Below are 21,512 nucleotides of genomic sequence, written 5' to 3'. Positions count from 1 at the left end.
CATAGTAAGTCTCTATTAAAGCGACACAATGGCTGCTAACAGACGGGCAGTTTGAGGTAACTCAGAGATGCCTCAGAAATTGACTAGAAAACCTGTCCAAATGAGCACATCTATCGCCCACCCCCATCCCGTACTCAACCCGTCCTATGGAATCCTCAGAGTAGCTCAAAAAGTTACCACTTTCAAAGCCACCACTTTCAAAAGCTACCAAATTTCTGAGCCGCACACAAGTTGCCTCACTAGCATCTGGAAGTGCAAACGCGCAAGTGGGGCGCCTTGGCAGTGTGAACCCACCAAACCACCCCAAGCAGCTTCTGACCTTTTTTGTTAAAAAAAAATATTGAATTCAAGTGCATAGGTGCATGGATGCATGAGTGCACATGCACATAACCAAAAAATGAATGGAAAAAAAGAAGCCTGAACCAAGCTACAGGGGATGGTGCACAACAGCTGTCCAATCCCGCCAAGTCGCCCCATGGATGGGATGGGAATGGCTTGCGGGGGAGCATGTGGACGATTTAGGATGCTTCTTTCTGAGCTGGCCCATTTTGAGATGCCTCCCATGTGTCCCAAACTGCTCGCCTGTTAGCAGCCAATATTTTCCTCTCAGCCTGCTGGCAACTGACCCCCAATTAAAAAAAAATATCCACCCCAAATCTCAGTGAAAGGACATGTGCAAAGACAAACAACAGAGCAAAATTATATGTAATGAAAATGGGAAGAGTTGTTCTGTTAAACAAACCTACATGCCAGCTTCTCGCAGTACAGGTGCAGGGCAGAGTAAGTAGGTGTCCTCTACTGCAAACGGTTTCTCATCTAGAAAGAGAAAAAGAGAGGATAGTTTGAAGTGGTAACATACTGTTGCAGGAAACAATGGCAAAGTATTGCATTGGCATTCCAATATTTGGTGCCTCTCAAGATGGCTTTAAATCTAACTAGGGAGATGCTAAAATTATCCCATGCATTAAAAGGCCAATGTCTATGCCATCTTTTTCAGAACAGAGTCCTAAAAAGTCTTCAGTGAAAGGGGTAAAACCCACTGAAACTGCAAATGCCAATAGCTACAATTACCAGGGCTTTTTGGGTAGAACCCCCCCCCCAGCAGGAACTCATTTGCGTATTAGGCCACACCCCTAACATCAATGTTTCACGCGGGGCTTTTTCTATCGAAAGCCCAGCAGGAATATTTACATATTAGGCCACACCCCCTGACACCAAGCCAGCTGGAACTGCGTTCCTGCTCAAAAAAAGCCCTGGCAATTACTATTTAAGGGGAGAAATTCTCCATAGACACATAAGGCCCCACATTCTACCTCCAGTATCTCCATGAACTCAGGTAAGAGGGAAGGGGAAGAAAGAGGCCTCTGCCAGGGTACAGCTGCCTCCTGAGCAACTCCCATAGCACTTCAAGTGGTGCTAAGGTAGAGGAGCCATGGTGAAACCATAGGTGCTCCTGACTTCTTGAAACAACCATTGTTTCCAAAGATATCTTTTGGAATTCCTAATGTATTAGGAGAAAAGGCAGCAAAATGAGGCCAAAAGCTAAGAGATTATTTTGCCAAGATGTTAGGCTCAACATCAATTCAGAATAGAATTCATTGCAGCATGAGAAACATGAAGGAATGTGTTCTCCCTGATTCCTCCAGTTTCACAACTGCTAGATTCAGAATAAGAGCTTCTCTCAATGTCTCTTGTTCAGATGAACAAAACATATCCACAATACAAACTTTTGTCCCTGTTATCTCTTTTATTTGCTCCAGGGAATCCTGGAGTGTTTGGTGGAACTTGATTAGAGTACCTCCCCCCTCTGTTAGAAATCCTTAGCCCAGGGCTGTTGAACTTATTTGTTATGAGGGCCATGTCTGACATAAATGAGACCTTGACAGGCCGGGCCATGTCAGGCTGGGCCATGTGTGTACCTATTTAAGATTAGGTAGCAGAGATATAAACTTTATAAAAGACACAGACAGACAGACAGACAGACAGACAGATAGATAGATAATTTTATTTATATCCCGCCCTCCCCGCCGGAGCAGGCTTAGGGCGGCTAACAACATCATTCAGTTATACAAAAAACAAAGTTACATTTAACATTAAAATTCTGATAAGTTTAAAATTAATTAATTAATAAAGTGATAAAAGTGCTAATGCTATTTATTCTTTTATGATGGCGGTAATCATTAGCAATTACTTTCTTCGTCAGCGAAAGCCAGTCGGAAGAGGAAGGTCTTGCAGGCCCTGCGGAACTGTTCAAGGTCCCGCAGGGCCCGCATTTCCTCTAGAAGTTAGTTCCATATGTTCGGGGCTACAGAGGAGAAGGCCCGATTGCGGGTACATTGCAGCTTCACCTCTCTTGGTCCAGGGATGGTCAACAAGTTTTTTCCAGCTGGCCTCAGTGCTCTCTGGGGTTCATATGGGGAAAGACGGTCCCTAAGGTAGACAGGTCCTCAACCATACAGGGCTTTAAAGGTAATGACCAGCACTTTGTAACGAACCCGGTATATAACTGGCAGCCAGTGCAGCTCGCGCAGTCCACGCTGTATGTGCTCCCATTTAGGGAGCCCCAGCAACAGTCTGCATTCTGCACCAGCTCTTCCTGGTGCTGTGCAGCAGTTTGTGCGAAATCCGCGCAGACGCAGCGCGGTGAAGAGGGACGTCGCTCCGGGGTAAGGTAAGTGGGAAAACGGCCTACAAGACACTCAGGAGATAGATTAGGCTCAGAGAGTGACTGGTTGAAGGACACCCAGTAAATGTTTATGGCAGAATGGGGAGTCAACCTCGCATCTCCCAGATCCTAGTTCAACTCCTCCTCCAGAGTTCCCATGGTTTCCTGAGGACAGGTAATGAGTTTTATACCCATTTATTGCAAGATTCTAGTATTGTAGAACTTCTAGCTCCACTTGTGAACCTCTTGATGGCACTTGGTTTTTTGTGGGGGTTTTTGGCCACTATGTGACACAGAGTGTTGGGCTGGATGGGCCAGTGGCCTGATCTAACATGGCTTCTCTTATGTTCTTATGTTAGAAACCAACATGGTTTTCAGGGTATACACTTCTGAGAGTCAAAGCTCCCTTTCTCAGAAATATCCCTCCCCCATCTAGTTGGTCTCTAAAACTCAATTACAATCAGGACTCTTTTTTGTATAGAAAAAAGCCCAACAGGAACTCATTTGCATATCAGACCACACCCCCTGACATCACCATTGTTTCACACAGGGTTTTGTAGAAAAAGCCCAGCAGGGACTCATTTGCATATTAGGTCACATCCCCTGATGCCAATCCAGCTGGAACTACATTCCTGGGCGTTCCTGCTCAAAAGAAGTCTTGATTACAATCACACAAACTTCATTACAGATTTACTTTCCCAGTTCACACTGAATGTAAGTCTAGATATCATAACAGTATACCATGTATGTAGAAGGTCATGTGAAGATTTAAGATTTATTATGGAAATAATGGTACATTATTATTCGTTTGGTGATCTTTGTATGATCACTGCATCTATTTCCTATAAGATCAGAAATAAAGAGAAGGGATCTGAACTCTGTCTTCCCTGGTCCGTGCAACCCTCTGCAGCCTCCACCATGCTGGCTGATGCAGTCATTTCTCCTTCCCAACATCCATGTTCTGTCAGAGCTGCAGCCTACTGAGCACCATGAAGAAGAATTGCAGATTTATACCCCGCCCTTCTCTCTGAATCAGAGACTCAGAGCGGCTCACAATCTCCTTTATCTCCTTCCCCCACGACAGACACCCTGTGAGGTGGGTGGGGCTGAGCTGCCCTTTCAAGGACAACTCTGCCAGAGCTATGGCTGACCCAAGGCCATTCCAACAGCTGCAAGTGGAGGAGTGGGGAATCAAACCCAGTTCTCCCAGATAAGAGTCCGCACACTTAACCACTACACCAAACTGGCTCTCATAACCATAAACCTGACCATAAACCTCCAAGCTGCACTGTAATTAGAGGTGTACAAACCTCAATATGGCTGGTGGGACTTAGTTTGACCACTTTGGCTTGGATGTCTTGCAAAAACCATGCAGGCTTCTGAAACTGCATGCACTGCCTTAAATTGGCCAGACAGCCATCGCCGCAAGAATTCCCTCGGCTCAGTTTTTTCCCAGTTCTATCCCTGATCAGTGTAAAATGGATCAGCATCATGCCTCTCCTTAACTTGCGCCAAACAACACCCTACTTATCACAGAGGGGAATTTTCTTCTCTCCCTGGGACAAACTCTTGTCCTACAAGCTGAAGCTTTTTCTTTAGCTACATCTGGGAGTCTCTATTTCAGATTACTCATTTCATTCAGCAGGGAGGCTTGCCATGGAAGGGAACGAAAGCATCCCTTCTCTTGACGTATTCTGGGGTTTTAGAGCAGGCTCAAGTTGCTCATGTTGCAGAAGGGTGGCTCCAGATCACTGCAGGCACCGGATTATTATTTTATATTTGAACTTCTAGACTGCTTCTCTGCCCCTCTGCCAAAAGGTCTCTAAAGTCACTTATAATAATTAAACACAAATATCACAAAACCACAATTACAATTTCCAAATTCATAATTCAAAAAAATACTACACAATTTAAAAAAATAGCTGTCATAGTAAACTTTAAGAAGTCTCAAAGTCCTGACAGAACAAAACTTTTAAAACTTCTAAAAGTAACAACTGTGGAAGCCTGATGGATTTCCCTAGGGCAAAGTTCCACAGCACAAGCACATTACTAGAAAGACTTGTGTACCTGCTGAAGATGAAAAGCACACACTTCTGGTCACTGTAATTGCCTGTCTATCCAAAGGTAGTACTCTGCAGTGAAGCACTTTGAAGCTACAAACTTTCCTTAAAAGGCAGTGAGACTCCCATCTACCACAGATTCATCAACCATTGGCAACTCCACCTTGTCTGAACTGAGTTTCAGTTTGTTCAGACTCAGGACTGAGCTTTCAGTCATTCATTAGGGAATGTGATTCCCATGTGTTGAGATCCTCAGGGGTGTTGAGATCTATGGGAGACATCTTTGGGTAACATAGGGTGCAATCCTGAGCAGGTCTACTTGTGAATAAGTCCCTTGTAATTCAATTCCCACAAGAGTGCCCTTAGCTATGTGGTTATACAGACTTGTGTGAGCAACACAAATAAGATAGAAATAACTATCATATATGGCATTCATTCAGTTCTGGAACTTGATCTTTCCCCATAGAGCTGAATAGGCCCAATGCTGAACCTTGATCCCACTTTTCAATGCCAGGCTATAGGGGATGTATGAAGAATGTCCCTCTGAACATGGACAGAGGACATACCCATCATTAAGAAACCAGAGAGATTTGCTACTGTCTGTATATGTTTCAGTGTGTGTGGGGGAGAGAGAGAGAGAAGTTGCTTTTTAAAATAAACTCCCAGACACTGTGCAGGATCTTCAGCATCCATCTGAGATCCTTCAAGGCCAGCCTTCTGAAACACAAAAAATGCTTCAGTCCACACCTCCATTTTGGAACCTCCCCCCTCCAAGCCTCCTCATTGTACTAAGCAAAATCTCATTGCAGCAGAAAAACAAACTGGAGTACCTTCTTGGGCTGAGTTGGCAGAATAATAATATCTTTTTAATCTCAGGAATCGCTTTGATTTTTGGTAAACAATCCAGAACAGCAGTCTTAATCCCAAAAATCTGCTTTCCATTTCCTCTTGAGTGAGTCCTACATGACCCTTCGTCAGATCCATTGTTTGTGTTACTCAATGTGATCATATTGGAATCTAGAGAATCTTGCAATAAATGGTGTTGAGGACTGGATAAAAAGTTCTGTCCAGACAGTTCTGTTTTTAGGAATAAAGATCCAGCTTCTAGCACTGTACCTCCTGTCTGTGCCTCATGGCAGAACAAGTCTTGGTGAGACATAATGTCTGGTGACAGGTTTAGCAGTAGTCTTTTCCATTTCTTTATTCTGGAATTCTTTCCATAGTATATTTATGAATAATAATCATAAATAGTTGGCACAGTGTTGTGGTGAAGCCTTTAAAAATTACTAATCTTGAATGGGTCTTTTAAAACTAGTTCTCCTGCCCACCCTTGCATATAGGAATCACTTGAGGCATAAAACAGGACCAGAGCTGGATCGGGGGGGGGGGGGCAGAGGGGGGTGCTGACGGAGGGGGGGGTGCCAAATTGGGTATGGAGTCCATTGTATTCTATGGGACCATCAAATAGAATGGCCCATAAGGGGGCATCATTTTTTAATTTTGCCACCCCTCAAAAAACATGTAGATCTGGTCCTCAACAGGACAAACTTTTGTAAAAGCTTCCTTGCCTGGTTACCTGAAGGCAATCCTCACTCAAGTGGGACTGGCATTCTTCCAGAATTACAACTGATCTAGAGATTACAGAGCTCAGTTCTTCTGGGGGGGAAGGGAATGGTTGCTTTGGAAGGGAGATTCATGATAACACCTCTCCACTGAGCTCTCTTCCCTCCTCAAACTCCAACCACAAGCACTGTCCACAAATCTCCAGGAATTTCCCAAATCAAAATGAGCTACCATATTGTTATTAGTCACAGGCAATCAAGTCAGTACCAATTTGCAAGGATCACTGAACAGCAACCATTAGAATAACCCTAATCTGTATTATTCCCCATGCAGTAGAGTAGCCAATGGAAGTGCATCTCTGCCTTCATTCCAAGTATGGCAGGTTGCAGCTGAACACTGAACTTCAACAGCATTCTGCATGTCCCTTGGAGAACAACTTCACTAGTAACAGCTGTTTAGTGACAAATGCATCCCCCCCCCAAAAAAAAAAGCCCAGCTCCTCCACTTATAATTCCAACCGTTTGGAGAGAAGGAGCAGGGAAGGACTAGGAATCCATTTAATACCTGGGATTTCCAACTTTAAAACTCAATCAGATCTGCAAGCAATGATCAAGTGATGTTATTTTACTTCATGCCACAAAAAGCTGTATCTGTCCATTTCCACTCATTAAAACATCTATTAAAAAGGACAGGACATTTTATTTCTGGGCATCTGTCAACTATACTAACACACCCTCAACACCAATGAACTTCTCCAAGTTTAAGTTAGAGTTCTAGAGTGGAGATGGGGGGGGGGGGATATAGCCCAGCTGGACCACAACAAGCCTGTCAGCACTTTCTATCCAGGCTTCCAGCAACAGCTCACCAGACCACAGAACCAGCTAATAGGCTGAGGTGCCTGAAAAACTGTTAAAGAACTCAAGGGCGACTTACACATGGGTGTCCAACTCACAGCTCGCAAAAGTGGGCACCACCCAGATGTGGCCCTCAAACCTAAAAATCTGTCCAGAGTTCTTGACCTTGTAACAGGGACTATTGTGAACCATTCGTTATCTCTTCTCTGGCTCATTCAAAAGGGCTGAAACTGTTCCAGGAGATGGCAAAGTAAGCATGTTTTTCAAGCAGTGGAAGATGATCTAAGAACATGAATTGTCTCAGTTCATTGATTTTTATAGTTCCACAATTTTTTTTTTAAAAAAAAACATAAAACACTTCCAAGGCTTCAGGAAAACAAGAAAAAAATTTGTTCTGACATTTTTTGCATCTGCTTTACACATTATGTGCCACAAGATTTTGTGATACAGAAAATGTCCATTCCTGCTGGATCAAAAGGACAATTTTTTCATACTTTGTTCACTTCTGAAAATTTGTAAGAAGCTTCAAAGATGAAATATAACAGACATTACACAAACTGTTCATTTGCAAAATGGTATCATTGTCATTTACAAAAGCACATTTCCCTATAAAACTGATTATTTTAGATAGAAGACAGCAGGAGAAATAACTGATGGCACATCAACACATAAGGAGAGCTAAGGTGAGCAGAAAAGATACTGTAAACATTCAAGATTTTCCCCTTCAAATATGAAAAATCTCTTCTCTGTTACAGAAAATGTCCCAACTGAGTATGAGAAAATCATTCTAATCTATTTACTATTATTATAATCTATTTACATGTGCCCCCTATCTGTGGATAGCCAAATCTAAGGATCGGGGACATATGGAGGCTCAAGAGATTTTTCTTGGTTAAAACAATTTTTATTTAGTAACATATGGTAACAATATCTTATTCCTGCATCATTAATAACTTCCTTTTATCTATCCCATATATTACTTTCTAACCACCCCTCCCCCCATTACTTGACCCCCGCCGGTGTTATTTACTTATAATACTAATATTAAAAGGTACCCTTAATTAAATAAAAAAAAATTACATTCTTCTTCCTTCTAAGACTTAATCATTATCAAAAATTGTCCAATGTCCTTTTATTTTCCACTCTTTTTCTACATATCTTCTGAACTTTTTCCACTCCATCTTAAAAACTTCTAAGTCATAGTCTCTTAAAATTCTTGTTAATTTGTCCATTTCACTCCATGTCATAACTTTTACAATCCAATCCCATTTCTCTGGTATTTTTTCTTGCTTCCACAACTGTGCATATAATGTCCTAGCAGCTGAAAGCAAGTACCAAATTATAGTTCTATCTTCTTTTGGAAATTTTTCCATTTGTAATCCCAACAGAAAAGTTTCTGCAATTTTCTTAAATTCATATCCCAAGATCCTAGAAATTTCTTGTTGAATCACCTGCCAATACTTTTTTGCTCCTTCACAAGTCCACCACATATGGTAGAAAGAACCTTCACGTTTTTTACATTTCCAACATCTGTCTGGCATCTTATTGTTCATCTTTGCCAACTTTTTAAGGAGTCATATACCATCTATACACCATTTTAAAACAGTTCTCTTTAATACTATGACAAGTCGAAAGCTTCATAGAGTTCTTTCACAAATATTCCCAAATTTCCATCTGTATTTCTTTATTTACATTAATTGCCCACAATCATTTGAGATTTCACTACTTCATTTTCCATAGACCATTTTAAAAGTAATTTATATAGTTTTGAAATTAATTTTTCATTGTCTCCACACAGAACTTTTTCCATTTCTGTTTGCTCTTTTCTTATTCTTTCCATTTTAATATCATTATCCACCAAGCTCTTCATTTGTTGCATTTGGAACCAATCATATTTGTTATTCAGCTCTTCAGCAGTTTTCAATTCTATTTTGCCACTTTGTATTTTTAATAATTGATTATATGACAACCACTTTTCTTCACCCATCTCAGCTGTTATTTTTATTACTTCTGCTGGCACTATCCATAACGGTTTTCTCTCATCTCCATATTTCTTATATTTCATCCATATATTTAGCAAATTATTTCTTATATAATGGTGAGAGAAAAAACCATCCATCTTTTTCCCCCCATAATACATATAAGCTTGCCAGCCAAATTTATTTCCATGACCTTCCAACGCTAAGAATTTTTTGTTTAACAGCATCATCCATTCTTTATCCACACTAAACTGCTTCGTGATATAATTTTAAATCTGGTAATTGGAATCCGCCTCTCTCTTTTGCATCTGTTAAAATTTTCATTTTAATCCTTGGTTTCTTCCCAGCCCACACAAACGCTGAAATTTTTCTTTGCCATCTATTAAATTGTTTACTGTCTTTCACAATCGGGATAGTTTGAAACAAATACATTATTCTTGGTAGAATATTCATTTTAATTGCAGCTATTCTGCCCAGCAATGACAAATTAAGTTTATTCCATTTTAACATATATTTATCCATTTTACGCCATAGCTTCTCATAATTATTTTTGAACAAATCAATATTCTTCATTGTTATCTCCACACCCAAATATTTTACCTTAGAGGTAACTTCACAACCCGTTAGCCTCTGCAATTCCTTTTGTTTATTTACTTGCATATTTTTACAGAGAAGTTTTGATTTTTCTTTATTAATACAAAGTCCCGCCAATTCCCATATTCTTGTATTTTAGCTAACAACAAAGGTGTGACTTGTCTGGGACTTTCATTTGTAAACATTATATGATCTGCAAATGCTCTATATTTGTAAGTAAATCCTTTTACTTTTAATCCTCTATTTCTTTATCTTCTTGGATTTGCATCAGTAAGATTTCAAGAGTCATTATAAACAACAGTGGGGAAAGCGGACAGCCTTGTCTTGTACCTTTGCTAATTATCATGTCTTCTGTAAGATCTGCATTTATACATAGCCTTGCACGTTGTTCAGTATATATTGCTTTTATCATCCTTATAAAGTTTTCTCCCCAACTCCATTTTCTCCATTACTGCAAACATAAAGTCCCAATTTAAATTATCAAATGCTTTCTCTGCATCCGCAAAGAATAATGCTACTTCCTTTTCTGGATGTCTTTCATAATATTCTACAATATTTACAACAGTTCTAATATTGTCTCTTATTTGCCTTTTGGGGAGAAACCCCGCTTGATCTTCCTTTATAAAATTTGTCAAATGTTGTTTAAGCCGTTCTGCCAAGATTCTTGTATAGATTTTATAGTCATTATTTAATAGTGAGATTGGTCTATAATTTTTTACATTCGTGACATCTCTATCTTCCTTTGGAATCAACGAAATAACAGCTTCCTTCCATGTATTTGGTATTTTCCCTTTTATTCTTATCATGCTCATCAATTTCTGATGTTTCAGTATTAACTCCTCTTTGAAGGTTTTAAAAAATTTAGCTGTATATCCATCTGGCCCAGGTGCTTTTCCATTTTTCATTGCATTAATTGCTGCTTCAATTTCTATTTTTTCAATTGGATCGTTCAAAACTTTCCCCATATTTTCTGTTAAGGGTGCTATTTTAATCTTTTGTAAATACTCTTCCATCTTTTCTTTCGTTATTTTAACACCCTTAAATAATTTGGCATAATACTTAAAGAATTCTCTTTTTATTCCTTCCTGATCTACCACCTCTCTTCCATCCACCACAATTTTATTAATAATTTTACTTTCTCTCTTTTTCTTCAGTTGCCAGGTCAAATATTTTCCGGGTTTATTTGCTCCCTCGAAAGATTTCTGCTGCAATCTTTTCAGATTCCATTCTAGTTCTTTATTTAACAAATGTCTCATTTGTGTTTGTAATATTGTAATCTCCCTCATAATTTTCTTTTTCCCTGGCCTTTTTCTCAGTTCCCCTTCTTTTTTCCTTATTTCATTTTGAATGTCCAGCATCTGTTTTTCTTTTGCCCTCTTGTCTTTATTATTCAATGTAATCAATATTCCTCTCATTACTGCTTTATAAGCATCCCACACCATCTGAAGTTCTATATCTTCTTTATCATTTATTTGTAAGAAAGCTTTAGTTTTATTTTCTAGAGAAAATGTCACTATTTCTTTATTCTGTAGTAAATCTTCATTCAATCTCCATTTTCTCGACTTTTTAGACAATTTTGTAGTCCACATTATTGGGTTATGATCAGCCTCTATTTTAGGAAAAATCTCTATTTTCTGTCTTATAAGGCCTAAATCTTTAGTACCCCACAACATGTCAATTCTGGAAAAAGTTTTATGTCTTGCTGAAAAAAAGGTATAGTCCCACACTTCAGGATTAAATTTCTTCCATATATCCTCCAAATTTTCTTGTTCGACCAATTCAAAAAAAGACTTAGGCAATTTTCCTTCCTTATTATTTCCCCCCCCCCCCAGACCTATCCAGTGTGTTCTTAATTGTTCCATTAAAGTCTCCCATTATCAAAACTTGATCATATGTCACTTCATCAAATTGTTGTATAATGTCTTTTTAAAAAGCATCCTTTGCTTTATTTGGTGCATACCGTCCCAGTAACAATGGGTTTTTTGCATTTAATATTATTTCTACCACTACAAATCTTCCATCTTTATCTTTAAACACTAATTTCGGGTCCAATTCTTGTTTAATATAGAAAATCACTCCCCTTTTCTTCTGTTCAGCCATTGAATGAAATTCTAGTCCCAATTGCTTATTCCATAAAAATTTGTAATCCTTTTGTTTGATATGTACTTCTTGTAAACAAACTATATTACATTTTGCTTTTTAATCCAATGAAACGTTGCCTTTCTTTTTTGTGGTGAATTTAGTCCATTTACATTCCAAGATAATAATTTGTAATCCATCATGGTGCAAATTTTTTATGTTTTTTATAAAATCCACGTAGTTCCTGTGTGCTTGTAATTGTAAACCTTTTTCCTTGTAGCTCAAAGCTCAAACCTTCAGGTATTATCCATCTATACCTCATTTCATTGTCCCGTAATTTTTCTGTCAATTTCTTATATGCTCTTCTGTCATTTATCACTTGTCTTGGCAACTCCTTCATAATTCTTACTCTGCTGCCTCCCACTATCAATGTCTTTTCAAAGTTTTTATTCATGATTTTTCCCACCATTTCTTTTGTCATATATCTTATAACCACATCTCTTGGTAGATTTTTTTTTTTTGGCATATAGTGAGTTCACTCTATACATATAGTCATACATGTTTCTAATCCCTTCAGGATCTTCCTCCAAAAATTCTGCAATTGTTTTTATTATATATTCTTTCAAATCAGTTTCTTCATCCTCAGGTACTCCTTTCAGACGTATCTGGGTCTCCATCAATTTGCCGTCATGAATTACCACTTTTTCTTGTATTAACAAGGTGGAATCATGTACTTTCACTCTCCCTTCCACCTCTGGCATTTTTTTTGATGTCACCACAGTCTCATTTCTGAGATTCTCTATATCTTTTTTTAGCTCTTCAATATCTTTTCTAATTTCTTTTTTGGAAGCAGTTATCTCCTTCATCCCTTTCATTATCCTGGCTTCCATTGCATCTAATTGGTCCTGCATTTTCTCCAGTGAAGCAGTCCTTGCACGGGTTTGCTTGTGGTCTGACATGTAAAAACACCGAAAATTTTGACCTCACCAAATTAAATTTCATCTATCAGATTTAAAAGAGTGAGGCTTGCTCTTTTCAATAAGCCTAATTTCGCTGTCCTCGGAGCCTCCTGGGCTCAGATATTAATTTTTAAAGTTTTTATTTTTTCCAAAATGGCGGTCGCAACTTTCTGCCTCACTTTAACATTTTTTTCCTTTTTCCTCTAGAGGCTTCTAAAATGGTTCTTAACAGTTATGTCCAATAGTATTTACCTTATAATTGTCACCTCTGTCGGCTCCACCAATTTTTAATGTCCCAAACACTTTAAAAATGTTATTTAAATTTTAGCCTCCTAGCAATGGCCACCGATGTTTTTCTATGATATTATAGTCCTAGAGTAGGCTGGCTGCTTCAATGATTTCCCTTTTCCATTCGATACTTCCTGCTTTGCTTGCCACCAAATCCCGTTTTCGCTGGTAGAGAGATCCCACAAAACAATAAATTCCTTTCCACTTTTTAGCACTGTCCTTTAAATTTACAAAGTCGAAATTTCACCCCTTCTCCCCTTCTTCTTTCAAGCTTTCTAGATTTCAATTTCCCACCTTCTGATTTTATTTTAACTTTAATTAGTCCTGGAATGAAAGATAGCAATCTGTACCTTTTCTGTAGTTATCCAGATCAACACCGGTCTTGTATAGCTTTAGATGTTTAGCAGTATCAAAGAAGATTAGGATCCTGTCGAGCTTATGTCAAATAAATGACTCTGGAAACTTCTGCAGATGAAGAAAATACAACTTGTCTCCAGAGACCCCTCAGAGCCTCAAAGGAGTTCCCCCCCGGGAATCCCTTTTAGCCAAGGTAAATCTCCTCAAAGTTTCCTGTGCATATCTTGGACTGATCTCTGACTGAGAAAAGTAGGCAGTAGGCATTAGTTTGCCTTCCACTACCCCGAACAGAAGTTCCAGCCTGCTCCCCTTCTGAGAAGCAGTTCAGCTCGTCATTTTCCAATCCCAGAAGTCTCTAGGCTCAAGAGATTTTTCTGAACATTTTAGGGATTCCCCAGGTGTGAAAAAAAATCTGAAATTAAAAAAGAAAACTTAAAGGGCTTTAAACCATTCATTATCTCTTCTTATCTTTGTGTTGTATGTGCATGCGCCCATGCACAATATTCTGAAAACAAGACACATGCACACTGCAACAGTGATGAAAACTTTGAATCTGCTTTTGTAGTTAACCATCCTGAACATGTGATGCCACTGTATACAGAGGGGGAAATATCTGAATAAATAGACAGGATTTCAAAGTCACTATAATTTCCATCATTGCTCTACAGGATGGAAATTAAGGCTCAAAGACACCAACTTGCCTACAGCCAGTGAATCTGAGGATGGTCTGCGTCTTGGTTCAAGAATTTCATCTTTGGTACCACACAGCCTCCCTAGTTTAGCTTTTCCTTAGCCCAAGTGGTCTCATTTATCATTGTAATGACTCAAGATCTTATGCTTCCACTTTCTGAGAATATTTCATAAGATTTCTGTTTGTCTGTTTGTCTTCCTGTTTTGATTTTGGAATTTCTCAGGGAATTTCTCAGCCGTGCAGGTTTAAATGAGCGGGGGAAGGGGTACTTTTGCTTGGATTTATTTTATTTTTTGATTTAAAAGAGATTTTTTTTTCTTTTTCCCTGGTGCAAACAAAAAAAAAATCATCTAATTGATTTGCAAAATTAAAACCATTTGATTTGTTCCTGGAAACTCCATTTGGGAACAAAACATGAGTCTAAAATTGCTTACCACATTTCAGAAGTGACAAACAGTGCCAAGCATTGCCAGGAAAGGAGGAACATTTGGAATCAGGTCTCTAAAACATGTCAGTTTAAGCTTGTAGTCCCTTCTCTCTAATGCATCAGTGTTTTGATTGCTCCCCCAATCCCCTGAAAATCTCTTTAGGTGCACTTCAGTTTAGGTTTCAAATTCAGCCCTTTGTTTGGATCAGGTAGGGGGTGCAGAGTTGGTCTTCCCTCAGCCCCTAATGGTTCCTCAGGCTGGGTTGGGAAATTCCTGGAGGTTTAGGGGTGAGGTCTGGTGAGGGTGGAGCTTAGTGCCAGCAGGGACATCATTCCATAGAGTTCATCCTGTGTAGCTAATCACTATTATAAAGTCAGCAGTCCAGGAAGAATATACCCTGGAAATCTTCACACCATCCACAAGTCTTTGCTTATTCTGGCTGAGATATTTTTCCTACTCTAGCTATAGCAAAACAGACTCTTCCCTCCAACAAAAGAGCCCCTTTTTAAAGGACTCAGACTCATTTTGTGGGGAAGCAAGAATGCAGAGAGAGAGACACCACTGCTGCATTCTCCAAGCCAGCAAAATTGCCTGCTCAAGAGCCCAACAAATGAGAAATGAGTGTTTTGCTAATACTGTAATGAAAACCATGCTGAAATCATACTATAATTTCCCTGCTTTGCATACAGGCATCATACACGGTCAATGAGCCAGAGCTACTTACGACAGATTTTGCTGGACGGTTGGACGGGTGGGGGTAGAGAAAGAGAGGGGAAAGACTAATAATATAGACAGTTATGTCATGGGCTTAGCTATTTGTATAGATGGTGAAGGAGGCTGGAAAGAATCTTCTCCCTAATGGATTCCTCTGTTGCAGTTAAGTTTTTAAATCGACAACATATGCTTTATTTTCAGTAAGGCTTTTGAACAATTCCACAGGGATGAAAGGACATGGATATACCTCTGGCTAGGAAACCATCCTGGAAATGAGGGGATTAAGTCATTATTGTCAGGGTATTCTGTGGACAGGGGCAGCTCCACTACCCTCCGCCCAGCCCCTGTTGATATATTAATTAATCACTTTGATGAAAGAAGGGGAAGAATAAACTTCCAGCTTCAAATGAGATGCTGAAGGTTAGCAGGCCATACCTTTGTACTCCACTGGTCTCTGGGAAAAAGAGGGCATAACTGCACTCACACCAATTAGGATTGCCAGCTTCCAGGTGGGGCCTGGAGATCTCCCACTTTTACAACTGATCTCCAGTTGGCAGAGATCAGCTCCCCTGGAGAAAATGGCTGCTTTGAAGGGGGGACTCTATGGCATTGTACCATGCTGAGGCCCCTCCCCTCCCCAAATCCCATTCTCTCCTGGATCCACCCCCAAAGTCTCCAGATATTTTTCAACACAGACATGGCAACCCTACCACAGTTCTATACAAGCACAGGATATGGCAGTATCTGTAGAAACCAACACCCTAAGAATCTCAGGTTTCATTTTTTTTTTAAAGGCAAGTTTGTAGTCCTTTTAGTTCCAAAGATATGATTGTGGACAATGCCTGGTAAAGTTGGTTGTGGACAATGCCTGGTAAAGTCTGAGAGAAGTAAGGTATCCAAGAATCATAAGGTGGAGCTTCAGTGACCTGCATGGTTTTTTTGCTCCTGGCAAGAACTAAGAGTGGAGATTCAATCAATCCGTTTTTATTGCGCTAGCAACAAAATGCCATAGCAACTAACAACTAGACATAGTGGAGATTAGGGTTGTCATCCTCTGGGTGGGATCTGGAGATCTCCAAGAATTACAACTGACCTCCAGAATACAGAGTTCCATTTCCCTGGAGAAAATGGATGCTTTGGAAGACAGACTCTATGGCACTGTACCTTGCAGAGGTCCCTCCCCTTCCCAAACCATGTATTCTTCAGGTTCCACCCCCAAATCTCTAGGAATTTCCCAATCTGGAGTTGACAACTGTAGATAGAAGCAGCATAAGACCAGAGCTCAACTCATCATTAAATCCTCAGTTTAAGAGTTGACTCCATGAAAATGCCTTATACCAAGGTCAGTAATGGCCACTCTGACTCTCAGTATATCTCCAGGGTCTGAAGGAGGGGCCTTTCGCATCACTGCTACCTGACTCTTTTTGCTAGGGATGATGGGGATTGAACCTAGGACCTTCTGCATACAAAGCATGTGGTCTTCTACTGATCCACAGCCCTTCAAGCTGAAGATACAGGCAAGCCTAATGGTGAACAAAATGCCTGCTCAGCTATCACTCTTGCTCTTCCAACTGTTCATCAGGCTCCAGCCTGCCTTTTATTCTCTTTTTAAAGTAAAGCACTAGTTAGCCATTCATGCATATATCTATTCATTAATCCCTTGACGCTAGTTTTAAAAGGAAATTATCTTTTAAACTGTAGCACTTCCCTCTACATCTTCAGTAATCTCTCTCTTTCTCATGGTAGATTTTTGAATATTACAAAATGGATTCTCCTTAGGCTTCCCAACCCTCCCGCCCTGGCGGGGGACCCCCGAATTTGCGGCCTCCTCCCCCGCTCTCAAAAAATCTGGGGGCGGGGCGGGGGGCTGGGGGGGGAGAGAGAACATACCTGTAGGCATCATGTTATTGTAGAGCTTCTGTTCAGTTTTTAAAATGTGTCCCTTTAAGGCTGCACAGGAAACAGGAAGGGCTTCATGGGAAAGGGTCAGTAACAGTTTCCATGGAGACCGGCCCCTCCCTTTCTTTTCCTGTGCAGCCTTGCTTTCGTTTTCACAGCCAACAAAGTTCTGCTGGAAGAAGACCAAGTAAGTATTTGTGTGTGAGAGAGAGGGAGGGGGCAGGGAGGCGGTATTCCCTGGTATGGAGGCCCTTCCCCCCTTTAGAAAGCGTGGGGGGGAGGGAAATGTCTACTAGGCACTCTATTATTCCCTATGGAGAACGATTCCCATAGGGAATAATAGGGAATTGATCCGTGGGTATTGGGGGCTCTGGGGGGGCTATTTTTTGAGGTAGAGGCACCAGATTTTTAGTTTAGCATCTAGTGCCTCTCTCCAAAATACCCCCCAAGTTTCAAAACGATTGGACCAGAGGGTCCCATTCTATGAGCCCCAAAAGATGGTGCCCCTATCCTTCATTATTTCCTATGGAAGAAAGGCATTTAAAAAGGTGTGCTGTCCCTTTAAATGTGATGGCCAGAACTCCCTTGGAGTTCAATTATGCTTGTCACATCCTTGTTCCTGGCTCCACCTCTAAAGTCTCCTGGCTCCGCCCCCAAAGTCCCCAGATTTTTCTTTAATTGGACTTGGCAACCCTAATTCTCCTTGACCATTTTTCCTCCCTGTATCAGTAATCTGAAATCAATACAGCTCTGTGACCTGGGGAAAAAACTCACTACTCTGCTGCCTGTCAATGTGACTAATCTAAGTATGGCTTCATTTCACTTTCCTTAGATGCAATGAGAGGGTGGGAAGTGTCACCAAAAGAACTGACCTGCACAATGCAGCCTGCATAAGGTTCCTATCAGTTCCTAAGTGAATTAACTCTGCTTTTTAAGCCTGCTGCAGCCAAAAGTTGCAACACCCCTTCAAGAATGTAGGAATGGAACCAGCCAAATGTACTGCTGGTAGAACTGAGCACAGCCCAAGGGCAACACAAGGAGTGCACTCGTTTTCGCCAGGAAAGAATTTTACTGCAGTATCTTCATAGATACTTTTCAGCAAAGTCAAATGAGGCAGTGGATGCCTGGAGGCAGTAACAGGCTGAGTGAGGAGAGGACTAATAAAACTGAAGCACTGAAGACCTAAGAACAAAGTTCTGTTGGTCATAACAAAGCTGATCAAAGAACTGAGATACAGCCTGTGGACAGAGTTGCACTTTCTCTAAGGGATCTGATTTGCAGCTCAAGGATGCTGCTCAGTCCATACATCTATAGGTGAAAATGCACATTTAATCTGAGGAGCACAGAACTTTTAACCAGGTGTAGGAAAATCTTAAGTCTTCTGTGGCAAGTGAAATCCAACTAAAGGAATCTATGTTCTGGTCATCTCCACTGTGCTCTACATGGGGTTGCTGTAGAAGATGGCTAAATTAGTGCAAAAAGCAGCAGCAAATAGTAACAATAAGAAACATACCCTACAAGAATGTCAGTGGCTGCCAATTTGTCTTTAGATCAGCTCACATACCTATAAAGCTCTAAGCAGTCTGTGAATGGGTTACCTAAAGGACCCCTTACTCACCATATGAGTCTCCCTAATAGTTATGTTCTTTTACAGAGGCCCTGTTCCATGTGTCTCCATCTGGACCACCAAGAAGGTTTATGGTGTTCGAGGTAGGTGAGAGGGTGGAAGCCCTGCCACTATCGCCCTACGAGGAACCATGCATATATGTGCAAGGCCAGGTGAGACTTCTTGTATGCAGGGTCTAGATGAAGTGAATGGCTGGTAAGTGACAGGGCCTTCTCTGTTGTGGCACCTAGACCACAGAATAATCTTCTCCTGGCACCAAGCAGCCTCCTCTTTTCTTCCTGGCACCAAACAGTTTCCTCTTCTCCTGCTGCCTTCAATTTTTCCTAGTATTATTTTCTCTTCCAATGACTCTTGTCTTCTTATATTGTGACCAAAGTACAATAGTCATTTTAGCCTCTAGCTAGAGTTCAGGCTGGATTCGATTTAGAACCCACTTACTTTTTTTTATGGCTGTCCACAGAATCTCCTTCAAACGCTCCTTCAAAACAGCATTGCAAATGAAGTTTAATTGTACTCTTCCCCACACCCTCAAATAGCAACTGAGACCCCATAGGGCAGGAGTGTCAAATATCCAACCCGTGGGCCAGAACCATCCCACCCAGGGCTTTAATCAGGCCTGCGGGGCTCTTTTCTCTCCCTTCCCCCTCCTATCCCCACCCTTTGAAGCTCCAAGGCTGCCAAACTTCCTTTCTCTTTCTGCCTTGTCTTTCCTGGCTGCAGCAGGAAGCAAAGCTGTAAAGAAAATGTGGAGTGGATTTTCCATTAAGGTCTCTGAACACAGAGACCTTAATGGAAAATCCATGCCACATTTTCCTTGCAACTTTGACTGTGCTGCAATGTATTTCAATGAAGTGGAGTTAAGTTTAACTTCCCAATGTTCCTATGGCCAGATGAAGCTTCCTGGAGTTGTGTCCTTGTAAATAAAGGGTTGATGCTTTGAGCTAGCTTTGTCTCTGTTCAATGGACCTGAGAACTGGTGCCTAGTGAGTACTCTAACACTTTGAGACAGCAGTTTTAATAACAAGCCTGGTTATCTGTGAAGGGATGATATTATTTGACAAAGTACATACAAAAGTAGTACCTAGAGAACAGAGTGACCTTCAAGACTGCAGAAGATGGCCGTTTCCAGTATTAATAATTTTGGAAAAACATCTCTGCCTCTCACTTCTAGGATGGTGCCACCAGCAGCTGTAAGAATCACTCTTTCAAACTGCCCAAAGTTGCCACATATTTCTTATTTTGAAGGGCTATCCTTGCCTACCCCAAGACCCCACACCAATCTCTTACTGTAGACCAGAAGGTAAATCCCTCTGTTCAGACAGTAACACAGTTTTATAGAAGCCAGCAGAGCTCCTGCTATTTTGACTGGGAATCCCCAAGACAGTTGTTTAATTTTGAAAGACATCTCCAAATCCTCTACATATTAATTCAGTTAAAGGCACAAATTTACAAGAAGCCAGCTGTATTCTCAAGAAATTATTGGGATTGCTTTAACATATTCCAGAAGTATTACATGAGGTTAAAAATCCAGAAGTCAGTGTTAACACTCTGCTCACTGGTCGTGGTGGTCCTGATTATACAGCCCAGTCCTATGCATTTTTACTGAATTCACTGAAGCCTGTTCCCAGGTCAGGATGTAGCCTCACAGTGATTAAGAACATAAGAACATAAGAGAAGCCATGTTGGATCAGGCCAATGCCCCATCCAGTCCAACACTCTGTGTCACACAGTGGCCAAACCCGACTGCTCAGCAATTTCATTGAATGCCCATGAGTTCTTGTATTGTGAGAAAGGGAGAAAAGTACTTCTTTCTCTACCTTCTCCATCACATGCATAATCTTGTAAACCTCTATCATGTCACCCCGCAGTCGACGTTTCTCCAAGCTAAAGACCCCCAAGCATTTTAACCTTTCTTCATAGGGAAAGTGTTCCAAACCTTTAATCATTCTAGTTGCCCTTTTCTGTACTTTTTCCAATGCTATAATATCCTTTTTGAAGTGCGGTGACCAGAATTGCACGCAGTATTCCAAATGAGACCGCGCCATTGATTTATACAGGGGCATTATGATACTGGCTGATTTGTTTTCAATTCCCGTCCTAATAATTCCCAGCATGGCGTTGGCCTTTTTTATTGCAATCGCACACTCTCTTGACATTTTCAGTGAGTTATCTACCACGACCCCAAGATCTCTCTCTTGGTCAGTCTCTGCCAGTTCACACCCCATCAACTTGTATTTGTAGCTGGGATTTTTGGCCCCAATGTGCATTATTTTGCACTTGGCCACTTTGATCCTCATCTGCCACGTTGACGCCCACTCACCTAGCCTCAACAGATCCCTTTGGAGTTCCTCACAATCCTCTCTGGTTCTCACCACCATGAACAATTTAGTGTCATCTGCAAACTTGGCCACTTCACTGATTACTTTCAACTCCAAATCATTTATGAACAAGTTAAAGAGCATGGGACCCAGTACTGAGCCCTGCAGCACTCCACTGCTTACTGTCCTCCACTGCGAAGACTGCCCACTTATACTCACTCTCTGCTTCCTATTAATTAGCCAGTTTTTGATCCACAAGAGGACCTGTCCTTTTACTCCATGACTCTTGAGCTTACTAAGGAGCCTTTGATGAGGAACTTTATCAAAAGCTTTCTGGAAGTCAAGGTAAACAATATCGGGTCTCCTTTGTCCACATGTTTGTTCATCCCCTCAAAGAAATGTAACAGGTTAGTGAGGCAAGATCTTCCCTTACAGAA

At 40.8% G+C, this 21,512-nt stretch overlaps 1 protein-coding gene across 1 annotated transcript in view; it reads right to left on the bottom strand.

Annotated features, from left to right (window-relative positions):
• Positions 1 to 21,512, bottom strand: part of ANTXR1 (ANTXR cell adhesion molecule 1) — a 168,673-nt gene that overhangs the window by 81,396 nt on the left and 65,765 nt on the right. Inside the window, exon 11 of the mRNA XM_060251262.1 lies at positions 747 to 816. Within this exon, the coding sequence (XP_060107245.1) occupies positions 747 to 816 (70 nt within the window). The remainder of the gene's footprint in view (positions 1 to 746; positions 817 to 21,512) is intronic.

Source organism: Heteronotia binoei, chromosome 12 (genome assembly GCF_032191835.1).
Source record: "Heteronotia binoei isolate CCM8104 ecotype False Entrance Well chromosome 12, APGP_CSIRO_Hbin_v1, whole genome shotgun sequence".
NCBI classification, from domain to species: domain Eukaryota; kingdom Metazoa; phylum Chordata; class Lepidosauria; order Squamata; family Gekkonidae; genus Heteronotia; species Heteronotia binoei.
The sequence above is the reverse complement of the archived record's forward strand: the minus strand, read 5'-3'. Positions and strand labels throughout refer to the sequence as shown.